The sequence below is a fragment of the Alosa pseudoharengus genome, unplaced genomic scaffold, assembly GCF_046254945.1.
Source record: "Alosa pseudoharengus isolate Yale_2024_CS ecotype anadromous, Long Island Sound unplaced genomic scaffold, YU_APseudo_1.1 YU_APseudo_1.1_scf_1, whole genome shotgun sequence".
Classification (NCBI taxonomy): Eukaryota; Metazoa; Chordata; class Actinopteri; order Clupeiformes; family Clupeidae; genus Alosa; species Alosa pseudoharengus.
In genome coordinates, this window is record NW_027468564.1 from 4,468,198 (window position 1) to 4,484,751 (window position 16,554).

The 16,554-nt window shown below is 39.7% G+C and overlaps 2 protein-coding genes across 2 annotated transcripts; both read right to left on the bottom strand.

Moving 5' to 3' along the window:
• Positions 1 to 498: 498 nt before the first annotated feature.
• Positions 499 to 2,954, bottom strand: LOC143106440 (general transcription factor II-I repeat domain-containing protein 2A-like). Its single transcript, XM_076270748.1, has 2 exons — positions 2,514 to 2,954; positions 499 to 1,245 (listed from the first exon to the last, which is right to left on the bottom strand). Exons 1-2 carry the CDS (start codon positions 2,952 to 2,954, stop codon positions 499 to 501), a joined length of 1,188 nt encoding a protein of 395 aa, XP_076126863.1.
• A 3,892-nt stretch (positions 2,955 to 6,846) lies between these two features.
• On the bottom strand, positions 6,847 to 8,795 carry LOC143136103 (uncharacterized). The gene has a single exon (XM_076296600.1). The coding sequence runs from the start codon at positions 8,682 to 8,684 to the stop codon at positions 7,389 to 7,391; it is 1,296 nt and encodes a 431-aa protein (XP_076152715.1). The 5' UTR covers positions 8,685 to 8,795; the 3' UTR covers positions 6,847 to 7,388.
• Positions 8,796 to 16,554: the final 7,759 nt, after the last annotated feature.

Here is a 16,554-nt window from a genome sequence, read left to right on the forward strand (position 1 = left end):
TCTGGATTTACTTTCAAGAATTCATTTCCTACACTACCTGATATTGTTCAACTTTCATTCCAGCTGTAGCTATATTCAAGATAGAAAACTATTGTGCAGGTTACAGTTACAACTAGTGTGCAGGTTACATTAACATACAGACTTCAAGCAATCTGGCTTGGAATTATCAAATTTAATTGAGGCTACCAGAGGGAGACCTTCATCAATGAAAAAACATATTCAGCGTATTTCCGTTGTGATTATTCATTTTTTTGAAATTTCTTTCACATATTTTGCTTAAATCCTTTATGAAATAGAACACAGTTTAAGTGCAGATCAACTTCATCACACAAAAGACAACATGGAATAGGCCTTATGCATCTCACACAATTTAAATTTGATTTAGCTGTATCATCACCATCTACGGGACATGTAATAAGAAATGCCAACATGAAACTGAACAATGTTGTAAAAATAACTTCACCAATCAAGGGTAACTTATGCAACTGAGATGAAGAGCTATTTGTCGGTGTTCTGTAACTCAATGTGAACTCCTTTCTTTACTAAGTCATCGAAATCTGGGGTCGTGTTCGACGTTGAGATGCGCAACACGGATGACAGGTGTGCGTCGGTTAGTCGTGATCTGTAGCGTGACTTGTTAAAGTTCATCACTGAGAAAGTCTGCTCGCATACATACGTGGAACCGAATAAAACGAGCATCCTTTGCGCATGCCTCCGCATGTTAGGGTAATTGCCCTCGTTCAATGCACCGTAAAACCTGTCCAATGATGACGAGGTGAATTTCTCCTTGAGAGTGGGATCGCACTGCATGTCAATCAACTCAAGCTGAACCTCCGGAGGCGCTTGGTCGCTGTCAAAGGAAAAGGGGGCGGACACCAGCTCCATCTCTTTTTCAATCTTTCCGAAATCAGAGTAACGCCTGTTGAATTCAGTGAGCAGATCTTCGAGTGCAGTGGTGTATTTGACAGTGAATCGGGATGGCACATCCTTCATTGTGGCGAGAGTTGGGAAATGTGTAAAGCTCTTGTTTGTCATTTGTCGGGAAAACAGGGTCAGCTTTGCTCTGAATGCTCGCACGTAGGAATACAGTTCGTGCACGAACACATCCTTCCCCTGCAGCTTCCGATTGAGGTCATTCAAATGGCCCATTAAATCCACAGCAAAGGCAAAGTCAAGCATCCAATCGGAATCTTCAAGTTCTGGAAAGTCACCAGCCTTGCCGACATTCTCGAGAAACACCCCTATCTGACCTCTCAGGCAGGGGCGTCACTAGACCTTATTCACTGGGGCACGTGCCTTAGTAAAAGTCTCTAGTGCCCCAGTAAAATTCTAGCGCTGCTCTCACTGGAAACGGCATTCATGAGCGCATCTCCGTGCCTGCTTTAGTCATGACTCGAGCCTGTCACTTACCAGCCAATAAAAATAAAAAAGGGAAAAAAAGAAAGGGGCCATAATAGCCAATCAGAAAATAGCACCTCTGTAGCTGGGTAAGATTGAACGCAACATCCAATGAAAATCGTTCACATGATTCTTCCGAGTGTTTCGTTGTATTGTGGAAACTGCTGGAGCTCATCACATCACTTTGAGCGCAGAGTAAGTCGTCCCCTGTTTTAATGTTACAACAAATTCACAGCTTGTTTGACAGAAAAAATGACAAGTTGATCGCTGTTAGAGAATGTTGCCCACATAATTAGCATCTGTTTTTCAATGCTTAGCGTCATTGTAGCCTAAATTTAGCAACAGTTTACCAGCTAGTGCTCTCTCCCTCACACACACACTCACACCATGCGTAGGCTGCATGCACACATGCGGAGAATTAATAATGATTTACGTATACTGTAGAGAGAGTCCTGTAAAAGTAACTTATACTGTTTGTGAAGCTGTCCTACTGTAAAACTAAACATAGCCTTCTGATAAACTATTCAGAGATGTGAGGACAGTGAGGAGAGATGAGGAGGATGAGGGAGGTATGATAATTGCCCACATTAACGATAACATTAACATTTATGTTGGTAGCCAGTGCTGTGATTTGATCTATGGTTTAATGGCAAACTTAAATAAGTTTGCTGCATTTGCAAATGTAGCCTATAATAATCTACACAGAATCAGAGTCTGATTCTGTGCAGATTATTATAGGCTACATTTGGAAATTATCACCAAAAGTCAGTATGAAGGCTTTAGTAGGCTATTTAAGCTACAAAGAACTGCAGTATTGCCAGGATGACTATAGGACCCTTGCCTGGGAGGGAAGTATATCGCAATTTTGACTAAAAATAAGCTTCCCCTGTGTTAGTAGGAAAGCCTATTAAATTCATGCAGTGAGATAGTGGCTGCTACTTGAGGGAGAGTGCTGGTCCTACAGTATGACAGTGACAATAATGATTTTGAAGCTTGTAGCCTACCCGTAGGCTAGCCATTTATTTCATATTGCGCGCACATTTTTTTTTTTTTTTAATGAAGGCTATTGGGAGTTGGGGGCCTGTGCCCCAGCAAAGCTCTAGATCTAGAATCGCCCCTGCTCTCAGGTCCCACACACGGCGTAGCACTGTGCCCAGGCTCAGCCAGCGGACGTTTGAGTGGTATGGGACATCAGTGTGTTCTGCCTCACTCTCCTCCAACAACTGGATAAACTGGCGGTGGTTAAGCGCCCGGGCCCTGATGAAATTGACAAGTTTCACCACAGTTTTGGTGACGTGATCAAGCTTTAACACCGACTTAGACAAGGCCTCTTGATGAATGATACAGTGCAAGAAAATCAGAGTTGAGTTGGGGTCATCCTCTCTCACCCTGTCCTGTATCCTACGCAATAGCCCAGTGTTTTTCCCGGTGAGGTTTGGACAGCCATCAGTGGTCACGTTCAGTAACTTCACCCACGGTAGGTTCATTCTCTGCATGCATCCTGACACCGTATCATAGAGGTCTGAACCCCTTGTCGTCCCCTTTATTGATTCCATCGCAAGAAATTCCTCCACTATGTCAAAAGTGTCAGTAATACCTCTGATGAATATAAGCAGCTGGGCAGTGTCTTTAATATCGGTACTCTCATCCAGCGCTATTGAAAAGAATGTGAAATCAGTGGCCCTTTTTAGCAATGCAGATGTCAGCTCATCATCAATTACGTCGATGCGACGAGTAACTGTACGGCGAGAAAGACTCACATTTTCGAACTGAATTTTGCTGTCAGGGCACAGTATGCTAGCTGCCTCTACCATACAGTCTTTTACAAACTCACCATCTGAAAATGGTTTGCTGTGTTTGGCAATTTTGTGTGACACCATATAGCTCACTTTTGTTGCTGACTCCTGTACATTAGACTGCTTGGTAAAAATATTCTGCCTGGCAGTTAAGTTGGAGGACAATCTCGTGCATGTCCTTTTCTTCCCTCTCCTTTGCGGAGAAATTCACGGCATAATTAGCATGTTTAGTATTAAAGTGCCTGCTAATATTATATTCTTTAAAGACAGCGATGCTCTCCTGACATATCAGACAAATTACCTTTGATCCGACGTTTGTGACAAAATATTTTGACGTCCATTCTTTATTGAATGCTCGACATTCAGAGTCAACTTTTCTCTTTTTTACTGCACTCATTTTGAAAATGTGTTACTTTGAGGAGTGAAGAAGAGAAGTAAAGTTGCTAATTGTAATTTCACACAGCGACATCTGTTGGATTGTTTTTAATAGCAGGATCACAGTTCTGATAAAGGAGGCGTGTGTTTCATCCAAATTGCGAGCGCATCGCGGGGGCCGGATTGAAGCACTATGCGGGCCGTATATTGCCCATGTATGATTTAGACTGTAACAGAGAATGTCAGAGAACAGTTCCTTCTCTGGTTCCACGTGAGGGCGCACGCGGGCGATTGCAGAATGAATGAAGGTCTATGGAGCTGACCCTATCTTTTACCGTCTATGAGCTGCCCCCCTCAAAATCCACTTCTCGAGATATAATTTTTTGTCTAGAAATGTGAATGTTGCATTCGAAAGGGAAGCCAAAGAAAATGCACACTGCTTAGTAGCCTATTATATTTTTGAGTCACTTCTTTTTTTTCTAAAAAGCCTTTCAAACGTGCCAATGACGTCATTAATTAATATCAATTTCAATTTTCAATTTAATTTCACACTTCAGAATGCTAGTGTGCTATGGGCAGCAATGACCCAAAGGACATAAGTACTAATTCATTCAACTTTCGACCTATAATTCATGTTGGATTTGCAAACATTACAAACAAATCTGAGATTTCTCAACGACAATGAGGTGAAAGAGACTAATTTAGCCGTCTCGCTCCATAGACTCCCATTGTTTTTGTTTTTGAATTAATTTCTTAGTTAAAAGTAAAGTTGTTTCAAGAAAATATTTGCACAACAGTATACAGATCTGACAGTAGGTGTCAGTGTTTAACAATATGATGGTAGGAATACTGGTACATAACAGTTACAGTTTTTTAGCACTTACCCATACTTCAGATACTTTTTCTAAACTCTTAACACAGACTCACACCTATAGAACACAACTAGCCAAATGGATAATTTTCTTCTCAAAAACACATTCTGTTAAATATATACTAACTCTTCATTTCAAAACAGAACACATATTTCTCTGCACAAACTAACTTTACCAAAACACTGGAAATCTGACTCAAAATGAAATTATTCTGTCAAAGAATAAGACTTGTTTTCACTTCACTTCACTTTCACTTCACAAGGAACATGCAGTCAATCAAAGTACACCAGGTTTTAAAATACTGGCTATTGTTGACATTACAAAAACTGCATAGACTTTTATGTTTCAGTTTTACAGGTATTTGCATGCAAAAGATGCTCTATCCACAGTTTTCACACTAAATTTCTTGGTTGGAAACTGTATGTCACCATGTAATGTTCACATTCAAAAGCATTCCAGTAAAGAGCAAATCAGTTTTTTCCCCTTTATTGTTTACTACAGGATATAGGCTACAGTAGAAATACTGTTTACAGTATGATAGAACAGAAAAAGTTTTACAGTATTGCTTACAGTAAATAATATATCCATGAAACACACAAGTGCATTCTGAACAACAACTGAAAAACAACAGCAAAAAGCCCAGATAAAAAGGGGGGGAACTAAAAAAAAGCATAAAATTACTGTATCTAATCTCTGCGATCTTCAGAGTTAGGCCACATGTTTTCATCAACATTGCATCTGATATTATCCAAGGCGATGCACCTAAGATAAAACCATTTGGTAGCAGATGTTTTGATAGTGTATCTAAGGTTTGGAATATTGTGTTTGCTATTGTGGGATGTTGTGTGTTAACATTCGTAAATACTACAAAAACAATCCATATGTAGTTTTGTTGGGAGGTATAGGTTGTCTGTTAAAAAAATGTAAGCATTGCAAAAATGTGTTCACTGACTGCATATTGTGTGAAAACGACATGAAATGTGTGAATGCTATAGCCACAAAAGACCGATGCTGTGCTAATTGTGTTTAGAGTTTTGAAAATGTGACAACTGGTTAGACAAACGCTTGTTAGCGACTGAAAAAAACTGTAACTGTTAACAATTAACAGTATAGGTGATAGTCAGGTCAAATAATGAAAATCTATGAAGTGGGCCCATATCCTTAAGATTTTAACATTTGTGTTTTGCTTTTCCACACTGGGCACATTTCTGAGGCTTCTGTCCAGTGTGAGTAAGCCCCTGGCTAAAGATGACATTAAGCGTTTATTCTTCATTATCACCCGGAGAGAAGAAATACTCTTTTCTGATTGGCTGGTGGGAGAGAGAGTGGCAGGTTCCAGCTTGCTTGTCATTGCTGATAATTGATTTTTAATATAAGAAACTATTAAAAGGAAATCATGAGGACAACAAAAACAACGCTAGAGATTGCGGAGTTATCCAGTTCCCACTACTGACCATTCATAAAAGGTGAGAGGGCACTTTGAAAGGCTGCACACACTGTGATTTGGACTGTGATCGAATATGAAGAGTGGTCTTTCTAATCCGTTTCCCTTAAACTAAGCACATGATGCCAATTGAAACACATTCCACTCAGATAGCTACTGTAGGTGGCTACCAGGTTCATAATTCACTTTTAATTGCAAACAGAAAATGTCTAGCTAGCATGTCATTAAATACTTATATTTCCAAAGGAATGAAGGTTGTTTATACCAACTTAATAGTATACTTATCATTGCTAATATTGTGCTATAAATGTGGCACAAACAATGTTAGAGTTTGTGGACCAGCCATAGGCTATAATTAATTGGAGCTGGCAAAATATTATGAATACAGTGAAGCCTAGACAATGCTCTTAAAGTGACAGTGCACCATTTGTAAATGAGTTAAACAGCATCAAATTGTATAATTTCTAAATGTATATTTATTCAAAATTACTTTATTTTTTCTTTATTTTTTTTTTGGCGGGGGGCTCACACACCTTAGTTATCATAATATGGAATGACCGACGCGACGTCTACTATTTTTTGCTGTTGTAAATTATCAAAGGCTTTGCAACACTGATCACAAACCACAAACATGAGGCTTCTTTCCAGTGTGAGTTAGCATATGGGTCCTAAGATTTGACATTTTTTCAAAGGCTTTTCCACACTGGGCACATTGATGAGGCTTCTCTCCAGTGTGAGTTAGCATATGGGTCCTAAGATTTGACATTTGTTTAAAGGATTTTCTACACTGGGCACATTGATGAGGCTTCTCTCCAGTGAAAGTTCGCAGGTGGATATTGGATATGCCATTGGTCACATTTATGGGGTTTTCAAGTGTACATAATTTCAAAACGAGGCACCAATATCCATTGTTATTCAATGTTTTTAATATCATTTGCATTGGCACCGATGCCATATTAGAACCTAGCCTGGAAAATCCAGACCCTGGTAATCTAGAAAAATTAAGGGTCCAATTACGGACAATGTAATGGCCCAACTCAAGGGACGGCAACAACCATGCATTTAAAAATCTCACTGCACGCAATTGGATAACACTAGACCATGTTTACTCTGAATGATTTTGGACTTCGACGCAATCGGATAACACTACGACCAATGTGTACTGTCCTCCAACGTTGCAGCGCTGTCTTCATCAGTTTAGCTGGTTCCCCGAAATGTTGGGGTAAAAGTAACGTGCATCATTGCTCATTGCCAGAGTGTCTCGCAGAGATAATTCCATTGTGCTCTCGCGAGAACTCTGAATTTCCAGGGTAATTAGAACCGGGATTTGAAACGCAATTCATGAGGTTTCTCTCCCGTATTTGTAAGCATATGGGATCTAAGAGTTGAAGCAAATAGAAAACAATTTCCACACGGGGCACATTTATGACCTGTCTCTTCAGTGTGTCTTAGCATGTGGTGTTTAAGAGTTGTGGTCCATTCAAATGCTTTTCCACACTGGGCTCATTGATGAGGCTTCTCTCCAGTGTGAGAAAGCATATGGGTCCTAAGACTTGACATTTGTGTAAATGCTTTTCCACACTGGGCACATTGATGAGGCTTCTCTCCAGTGTGAGTAAGCATATGGGTCCTAAGATTTGACATTTGTGTAAATGCTTTTCCACACTGGGCACATTGATGAGGCTTCTCTCCAGTGTGAGTAAGCATATGGCTTTTAAGAGCTGATGGTCGATAAAAACCTTTTCCACACTGGACACACTGATGAGGCTTCTCTCCACTGTGAGTAAGCATATGGGTCCTAAGATTTGACATATGTGTAAATGCTTTTCCACACTGGGCACATATATGAGGCTTCTCTCCAGTGTGAGTAAGCATATGGCTTTTAAGAGTTGATGTTTGATAAAAACCTTTTCCACACTGGGCACATATATGAGGCTTCTCTCCAGTGTGAGTAAGCATATGGATTTTAAGAGTTGATGTTTGATAAAAACCTTTTCCACACTGGGCACATTGATGAGGCTTCTCGCCAGTGTGTGTTCGCATATGGCTTTTAAGAGTTGATGTTTGATAAAAACATTTTCCACACTGGGCACATTGATGAGCCTTCTCTCCAGTGTGAGTAAGCATATGACTTTTAAGAGCTGATGGTCGATAAAAACCTTTTCCACACTGGGCACATTGATGAGCCTTCTCTCCAGTGTGTGTAAACATATGGGTCCTAAGACTTGACATTTCTGTAAATGCTTTTCCACACTGGACACATCGATGAGGCTTCTCTCCAGTGTGAGTTAGAATATGGATTTTAAGAGTTGATGTTTGATAAAAACCTTTTCCACACTGGGCACATTGATGAGCCTTCTCTCCAGTGTGAGTAAGCATATGGTTTTTAAGAGCTGATGTTTCATAAAAACCTTTTCCACACTGGGCACATTGATGAGGCTTCTCTCCAGTGTGAGTAAGCATATGGCGTTTAAGAGTTGACGTTTGATAAAAACCTTTTCCACACTGAGCACATTGATGAGCCTTCTCTCCAGTGTGAGTAAGCATATGGTTTTTAAGAGATGATGTTTCATAAAAACCTTTTCCACACTGGGCACATTGATGAGCCTTCTCTCCAGTGTGAGTAAGCATATGGCGTTTAAGAGTTGATGTTTGATAAAAACCTTTTCCACACTGGGCACATTGATGAGCTTTCTCGCCAGTGTGAGTATGCATGTGACGGTTAAGCCTTGACATTTGAGTAAATGCTTTTCCACACTGGACACATTGATGAGGCTTCTCTCCAGTGTGAGTAAGCATAATGGATTTTAAGAGTTGTGGCCCTTTTAAATGCTTTTCCACACTGGGTACATTGATGTCCTTCTAGGAGATGCAGGTTGAGTTCATCATTCTGTTGTGTTCCGTGTGGATATTTTGATGCACCTGTAAGAGTTACCATAGAGACTTAGAATTAGAATGAGGCATAAGCACTTAAGGCAAAGATCTTAGATTACTAACAAGATAGAGCATCGTAATTTGTTTCTATGGGAGCAAAACATTTTTGTTTGCTTGTTTTGTTTTTCTTTGATTTGATTTGGTGATCTATGGTAGCGGTCCTGTGTAAATGTAATTAATTGGTTATGGTTATGTTTAGGGATGTCCGATATTGGCTTTTTTGCCGATATCCGATATGCCGATATTGTCCAACTCTCAAATTTCGATTCCGATATCAGCCGATACCGATGTCGATATGTGGGTTATTTTTCCTCAAAACTAATTTAGGTAACATCACATATCTCCTGTTATGGAATTAACACAACATGCTTAATGTTATTGTGATGCCCCACTGGATGCATTCTTGAATGCAACAAGGCTTTCCAAATGTTAACATTGTCTGTGCAAAATAAGAAAAATACTTCAACTTAATTTAGGGAAAAAGTGCCATGTTTATTTTTTAATTGTCTCAAACAACAGTTTGGATTACACTCTCCCTGAGATAATCTTGACAATGCCCACAACAAATAGGGCAAATTTGACTTATTCACAAATGATAAAACATTGTACCTGAACAACTATGTGCAACATAGCAGAATGTAAAGCCAACTAAAATAACAGGCATAGTGTATGGCAGGCTACCCTTTTTCTGTGTTAAATGAGCCTGCATTTGTAGGATGCTTCATGAACTGTTTCTTTAACTAAAACTCAATCACCTTAATTGAATGAATGCACAAATATGAGTCAATTACAATGTGGCAAGCAACTATAGGCCTACTGCACAATTTTGAAAACATTTGTTTGAGCTTCAAAAAATACTTCAGGCTTGAGGTGAAGTACATAACGGGCCATACCCACAATCAGGCTTGGAATTTCACCATTTTAGGGGCAAGGCCACTTGGCCTTCAGTTGGGCATATTTGGTGGGGGGCACAAAGACCACACTTGTCAGGGCACCAAGGCCAAAGTTAACTATACAGTAGTAGGCTATAAAAATGATCAAAGTTGTATTCACTGCAGTAGACCTGCATCACTGTATACAAAAACATAAAACATGACATATTACATATAACTGTAAATCATCTGATCATCTAATATTTTCAGATATCTAGGCTATATTTAACATTTATTTTATATTTGGCCTGTTATGAAATCATGTATTGAACAATTTAAGCACAGCTCAGCTTTAAGAAACTCAAATAGCCTAGATGCATGCTTAGCATTTTGTGATCATTAAGGCTATATTTCACAAACTCTTACAGTCAGCTGTCCTCTGATTTACCGATATCTAGGCGACATTTGTAATATTTGTTTTGTATTTGGCCCGTTATGAAATAATGTGGAACAATTTAAACACAGTGTAAAACTTAAATCCCAAATTTGGAGACATCCATGTATGTACTGCAAATTCAAAACGGGATTAGTCTGGAACGGCTAACTGTACAGGGGACTGATTTACACCTTTCTGTTCGGTAAGGTCTGCTGTTTATTCTGATATATGGTTTGTCATATGTTAAACGAAGGGTTCTGAAGTATTCCACCGAGATGAATGGGTAGGGAGATGGACGCAAAACCTTCAGTAGAATTTATGATTGAATGATATTATTTACTTTTCTCGCGAACCGTTCACCACAGCAATTAGCGGCTAACATCGTTTAAAAGCTGAGAAAAAGCTCTTTCATGTGATACTTGTGATGTCTGTGTGATGAGTAGGCTACTTCGCGAGTAGTTCAACTGAGAAGAATGGGTTAATTTGGACGCACTTTCTTGCGCTGTCACTTTCTCCACTGCGTAATTTGGCCATAGGCTAAATATATATCGCTATTAGTAGGACGCAAAGCAGAATATTTAAACAAGGGGGCACCAAGGCCACCGTGGCCTGTAAACCTCTGATTTTCAAAGGGGCGTCACGGCCAACTCAAGGGGCTACGACGGCCATGGCCAATTCCAAACCACAGACATAATGTTGAAACAGAGCGAGCAAGTTTGTTACTGCAGCCATCCACGCTTGTTTGTATGCTTCAAGACGCAGCTTGATGAGGTCATCATCTGTGCGCCGGTAAACGCTTCAGGAGCGCATAGGCACTATTTGGGTGTAACGCAAGCATTATTTTATCGGTTTTAAGGCAAAAAAAATCCGATAACGATATTAACAGATATTACATTTTTATGCTAATATCGGGCCGATAATATCGGTGGGCCGATATTATCGGACATCTCTACTATTAGTAGGACGCAAAGCAGAATATTTAAACAAGGGGGCACCAAGGCCACCGTGGCCTGTAAACCTCTGATTTTCAAAGGGGCGTCACGGCCAACTCAAGGGGCTACGACGGCCATGGCCAATTCCAAACCACAGACATAATGTTGAAACAGAGCGAGCAAGTTTGTTACTGCAGCCATCCACGCTTGTTTGTATGCTTCAAGACGCAGCTTGATGAGGTCATCATCTGTGCGCCGGTAAACGCTTCAGGAGCGCATAGGCACTATTTGGGTGTAATGCAAGCATTATTTTATCGGTTTTAAGGCAAAAAAAATCCGATAACGATAATAACAGATATTACATTTTTATGCTAATATCGGGCCGATAATATCGGTGGGCCGATATTATCGGACATCTCTAGTTATGTTAATACATTACTTAATGGATGTTAATGTCTAATTGTTTCTCAGAATATCACCAAAAGATGACTTCTATTCTGTTCAATCAATCAAGCGCACCTTCCTTCTTCCGTTATTTTTACCAACCAACCACCACTGGTGTATGTTAGCCAACAGTAAATGCAAATTTGTTTTTGTAACTTTATTAGCAAAGGCTACCAGTTTTGACTTGTGTTGTTCAGACACCAGTCTACCTCAAAACAGAGGTAAAAAGTAGCCGATTTTTCAGCCTCTCTTATGTCAAAAACTCCAAATCCAAATTTGCCAATAGGTTTGTCTTGGTGCACCCAAGCTTTACAACTGTTTGTGTACATCTATTAAGGATTAGGCATTTTACCAAAACAAATTTGATTAACTCATTGAATGCCAAGCTCTTTTCGGAAGCGTTGTCCTAGAGTGCCAGCAATCTAGACCATTGTTGATGATTTTTGTACAGCCACAGCATATTATGTGTTATAGCTATGAACACATACAATGGCTCGTTTAAAAGGTGAGACTTTAAGCTCTCAGTGGGTGCAAACAGTGTATTTCTACACGCCTCTGTTCCTGAGAAATCCCAAGCTAAACAGTGGCTAGTTTTCATCAAAATCATGAAGATATAACAGTCCATGTTAAGTCTTCAGTAAGTTGGACACCAAGGTATTTAAAACTTGTGACCGGTTGCCTGCTGATCATTAGTGGGGTATGACTGTAGTTCTGCTGCTGCCTTCTGTAATCCACTACCATTTCCTTGGTTTTATTGATATTCAGTGTCAAGTTGTTAGATTGACACCACTGTGCCACCTCATCAACCTGATCCAAGTAGAGCTGTTCATTTTTGTTACTAATCAGGCCCAAGATCACTGTGTCATCTGCAAACTTGATGATGGAGGTATGACTACTGTTGGCTTTGCAGTCATGTGTGTAGATGTTGTACAGCAGTGGACTCAAAACACAGCCTTGGGGAGCACCAGTGCTGATGGTTAATGAGTCAGATGTCAGACCCCCCACTCTAACCACTTGTGAACGGTTGGTGAGAAAGTCAAATATCCAGTGACATAGGGTGGTGTTCAGTCCTAAGGCCTTCATCTTTGTGACCAAGGTGAGAGGTACAATCGTGTTGAATGCTGAACTAAAGTCAATGAACAGCATCCTTACATAATTCCCATTCCCCTCCTCCAGGTGAGTTAAGGTGGTGTGCATGAGGGTTGAGATGGCATCCTCTGTGGACCTGTTGGCTCTGTAAGCAAATTGGAGGGGGTCGAAGGAGGCAGGGAGGGATGAGCAGATAAAGTTTTTCACAAGCTTTTCAAAACACTTCATCACGGTAGACGTCAGGGCTACTGGGCGGTAGTCATTCAGACATGATGGACTTTTGTTTTTCGGTACTGGAACAATAACAGACTGCTTGAGGCAAGTAGGAACTGTCTCTTGAGCCAATGATGTGTTAAATATATAAGTGAACACAGGAGCTAATTGAGCAGCGCAGGATTTCAAAACCCTGTTAGAAATTCCATCCGGTCCAGCAGCTTTTCTACAATTAACCCTCCTAAAGGCATTGCTCACATCGACCTCAGAGACACAGAAAGGTGCATCCTCATTTGCTTCACATGCTGCAGCTAGTGCAAGATAGTGTTTTTCATGTCAAAGCGAGCATAAAAAGCATTAAGTTCATCAGGGAGGGCTTTACTCACATTCATCTTTCTTTCAAAGCCAGTGATTGTTCGGAGTCCTTTCCACACTCGTGCTGGATCACCCTCCAAGAAATCAGCTTCAACTTTGTCTCTATAGCGCCGCTTAGCATCTTTAATAGCTCTACGTAAACTATAAGATGCTGCTTTGTAGCTAATGAAGGCGGCGCTTAACAGAAATAGCCTGGCTTGAACTAGCGTAGACTTCCACTTGGGGCTGAAGCCGTTCCATTAACTCAAGTTAGCGGCATCTTGGTCTCGTTTATTCAAGCGAGGTTAAAGTCAGCTTCATCTCTGCTCGTGCACGAGGTAGAACAGTAGACCAAAACAGTAGATTGACGAAAAGAGGATATATGTCGTAAAATTAAGACAATACTAGACGATTTCTGTTCGATTTGGCAAGCGCCATCTACAGGATTTTCATTGAAAGTCATCAAATTTAACATCGAGAGAAAAAAATAGATTGCCTACAGAAATGGGAGAATAATGAAAGCATACATTTAAAACAACAATGTTAATGGTTTTGAAATCAATTGCGAGTTTGATTGGCTTCACTCTTGAACACATAGGTCTATACAGTCTATGCTTGAACAAAACGAGTGAATGAATAAATAGTATAAACTCAAAAACAACTTATGGATATGCATATGGATATTCAAAACTATCTATAGCCTAGCTTACGTTCTTAGATTAAAAGAGTTCACTCCAAATTATTGTCTAGGTGTAGGTGGTCATAAAATAAATTAGTATCAACATAATTGCCTATTGTCTCTCATAAGTCCCAAAGTGTTTTGAAATAAAATGATCTGAAATGCAATGGCTTTCAACTCAATGTATGCCTAATATTTAATCTGTGTAGCACACAGTTGATTTGACATTCATGAACAATCGTCGACACATGAAGCAGTTTTAATTATTAGCTGGCTGCAGAATTATCCTTTGGCTTGCATCAGATAGGCTATAGCTGTAGCCCATTGGCAAAGCTGTCACTGAACAGCCTACCAAAATGTGCATGACCCTTTATCAGCAGTAGACATATGTCTTTCATCAAAGATTATAACTAAAATGCCATTATCAAAGTGATAAACTATGGAGCTTCGTAATTCGTATGGGAAGCGAACCTGCGAACACGCAAGAATGTAATTCCTTTCCTATGCCGTCTCGCTGCACGTTACACCACCACCGAACGTAAGTGACGCAGAGTAGCAAGATTCCTAAAACCACACGCATGTGAAGTTAAAACATTTTTAATCGCATAATCTTCATACGTTCTTTGGAGCTAGTGAATGTGTAAATTAGGGCTGTCAAAATAACTGATTAATTTCGATTAATTAATTTGAGAAAAAATAACTGATTAAAAAAAATAACGCAGATTAATCGATTCTGTATGACCTTTGACCCCGAGCCGTTCTAGTTAGTAACCATTACTGTAAAATGAAGGAGAGAGAAGAAAATGTGCTGCCTAGATCATTAATTGGAACATTTACTTTTAAAAAAACGGCCTGATGGTGTTGACAAAAATAAAGTGTTGATTAAAATAAAGTCCTCTGCAATGTCTGCAGCAAGGAATTTGCATATCACCGGAGTTTGTCAACTCTAAACTCGCACATCAATGGAAAGAAATAGTGTTGACATTGAGGGGAGTGTTCATTTATTTTCATTGTGTCCCCTAGGTTATATCTGTGGACTGAAATGCCTTGTATGTGAAAAAAACTTCTTCCCGAAGCACTTTTGAATTTATTTCCTCAGCATATTAGGTCATATCATAGATTATTGTGGCCATTATTTGAACAGTGAAAATAATAATAAAAGAGTTTTTGAACTTTAATGTCACTAATGCTGATTATTCAATCATTCATTTGAATTTAAATATTTAAAATACTTTCTCAGCAAAAATTATATATGCGATTAATTTAGATTAATTAATCACAGAGTATGTAATTAATTAGATTAATTTTTTTAATCGATTGACAGCCCTAGTGTAAATCCATGCTTGGTGACACTGTCGTAAAAAACATTTCTAGGCCTACTTCTATTTTTGAAGTTGTAGGCTACAGGTGACGAAAGCACAGGTTGACGGAACCATCTTTTTGGACTCGTTTTCCGACTGATTGGGTTTTTTTGCAACACAGCTTAATTTAGCTTGAAAGTTAACCTGCTACGGAGCAGGTTAGTTCTGTGGCATAAATTCCCATGGTTACCAAGCTGGGATTCACGTTAACCTCATTAATGGAACGACATTCTCACTAAAATTAGCGAGACTTATCGAAATAAGCCAGGTTAGTTCTGTGGCATAAATTCCCATGGTTACCAAGCTGGGATTCACGTTAACCTCATTAATGGAACGGAATTCTCACTAAAATTAGCGAGACTTATCGAAATAAGCCAGGTTTGGCCTTTAGCGAGGTTGATGGAATACCCCCCTGGACACCGGGGAACTCTGTGTAACGTTAGCAGTCTGTCTTTTCCCTGATGCTGCTGTTGTAAGACTGAAGTGCTGCTGTTGTAAGATTTTTGAGTAGGTTACCGCCGGTAGTTAATACTATCGTAAGATTAACTAGATGTACCGCATAGCGGTACAAAATATGACCGCCGCTCAGTCCTGTACATCCATTCCGCGAAAATAAATCATATTAATGAATTTGTCTCCATCTTCTACTCCATCCCCCACTCTTGAAACTTTTGTGTATGCTTGTTTGGCACACAAAGTAGCCTACTGGCGCTGCAAAGGTGAATAGATTTGTTTCTGGGCCAAAACATTTGTAGCATTGTTATAAAACCTTTAAAATCTCTAAACAATCACAAGTAGGGCAGTTCATCACAGTCCTTCCATTGCAACTAGACTGATGAAAGGTACACCTGTAGGCTACATTGTATTTGGGAAAAGCAGAAGGTAGCAGCATAATGTATTCATTTATTTATTATTAAACAAAACAATCCCTGTCAGTTCCATGCAGTTTTCAACAGCTATCAAGAAGAGAGGTCATGTCACGGATTTTTGTGAATGTTTCTTCTACATTCAAGTTTAGTCATCTAGTTCATATGATATTCAGCTTTATTGTCAATGCACAAATGAAATACCAGTAGTCTAAAACAAAATGCCGTTTTACCCAGTGGAGCAAATAACTGACATGTCCAAAAGGGCCTTCATGAAATGCGTTGCGAGACTGTTTATACACATTTTAACGGGCAAAGTTGAAGAGCTACTGTCCGTTATTGTTTGTGCAAATAATATGCTGATTCATGTTCCCTTGCATTTTGCAACTATGAGGTCAATGGTTAGTCTGGCTTTCGCCAGACCAAGCTCAATCTTTTGACGCAATCTTTTGATTTTCACCCAGCCTAGTCCATGCTAGGCGCCCGATA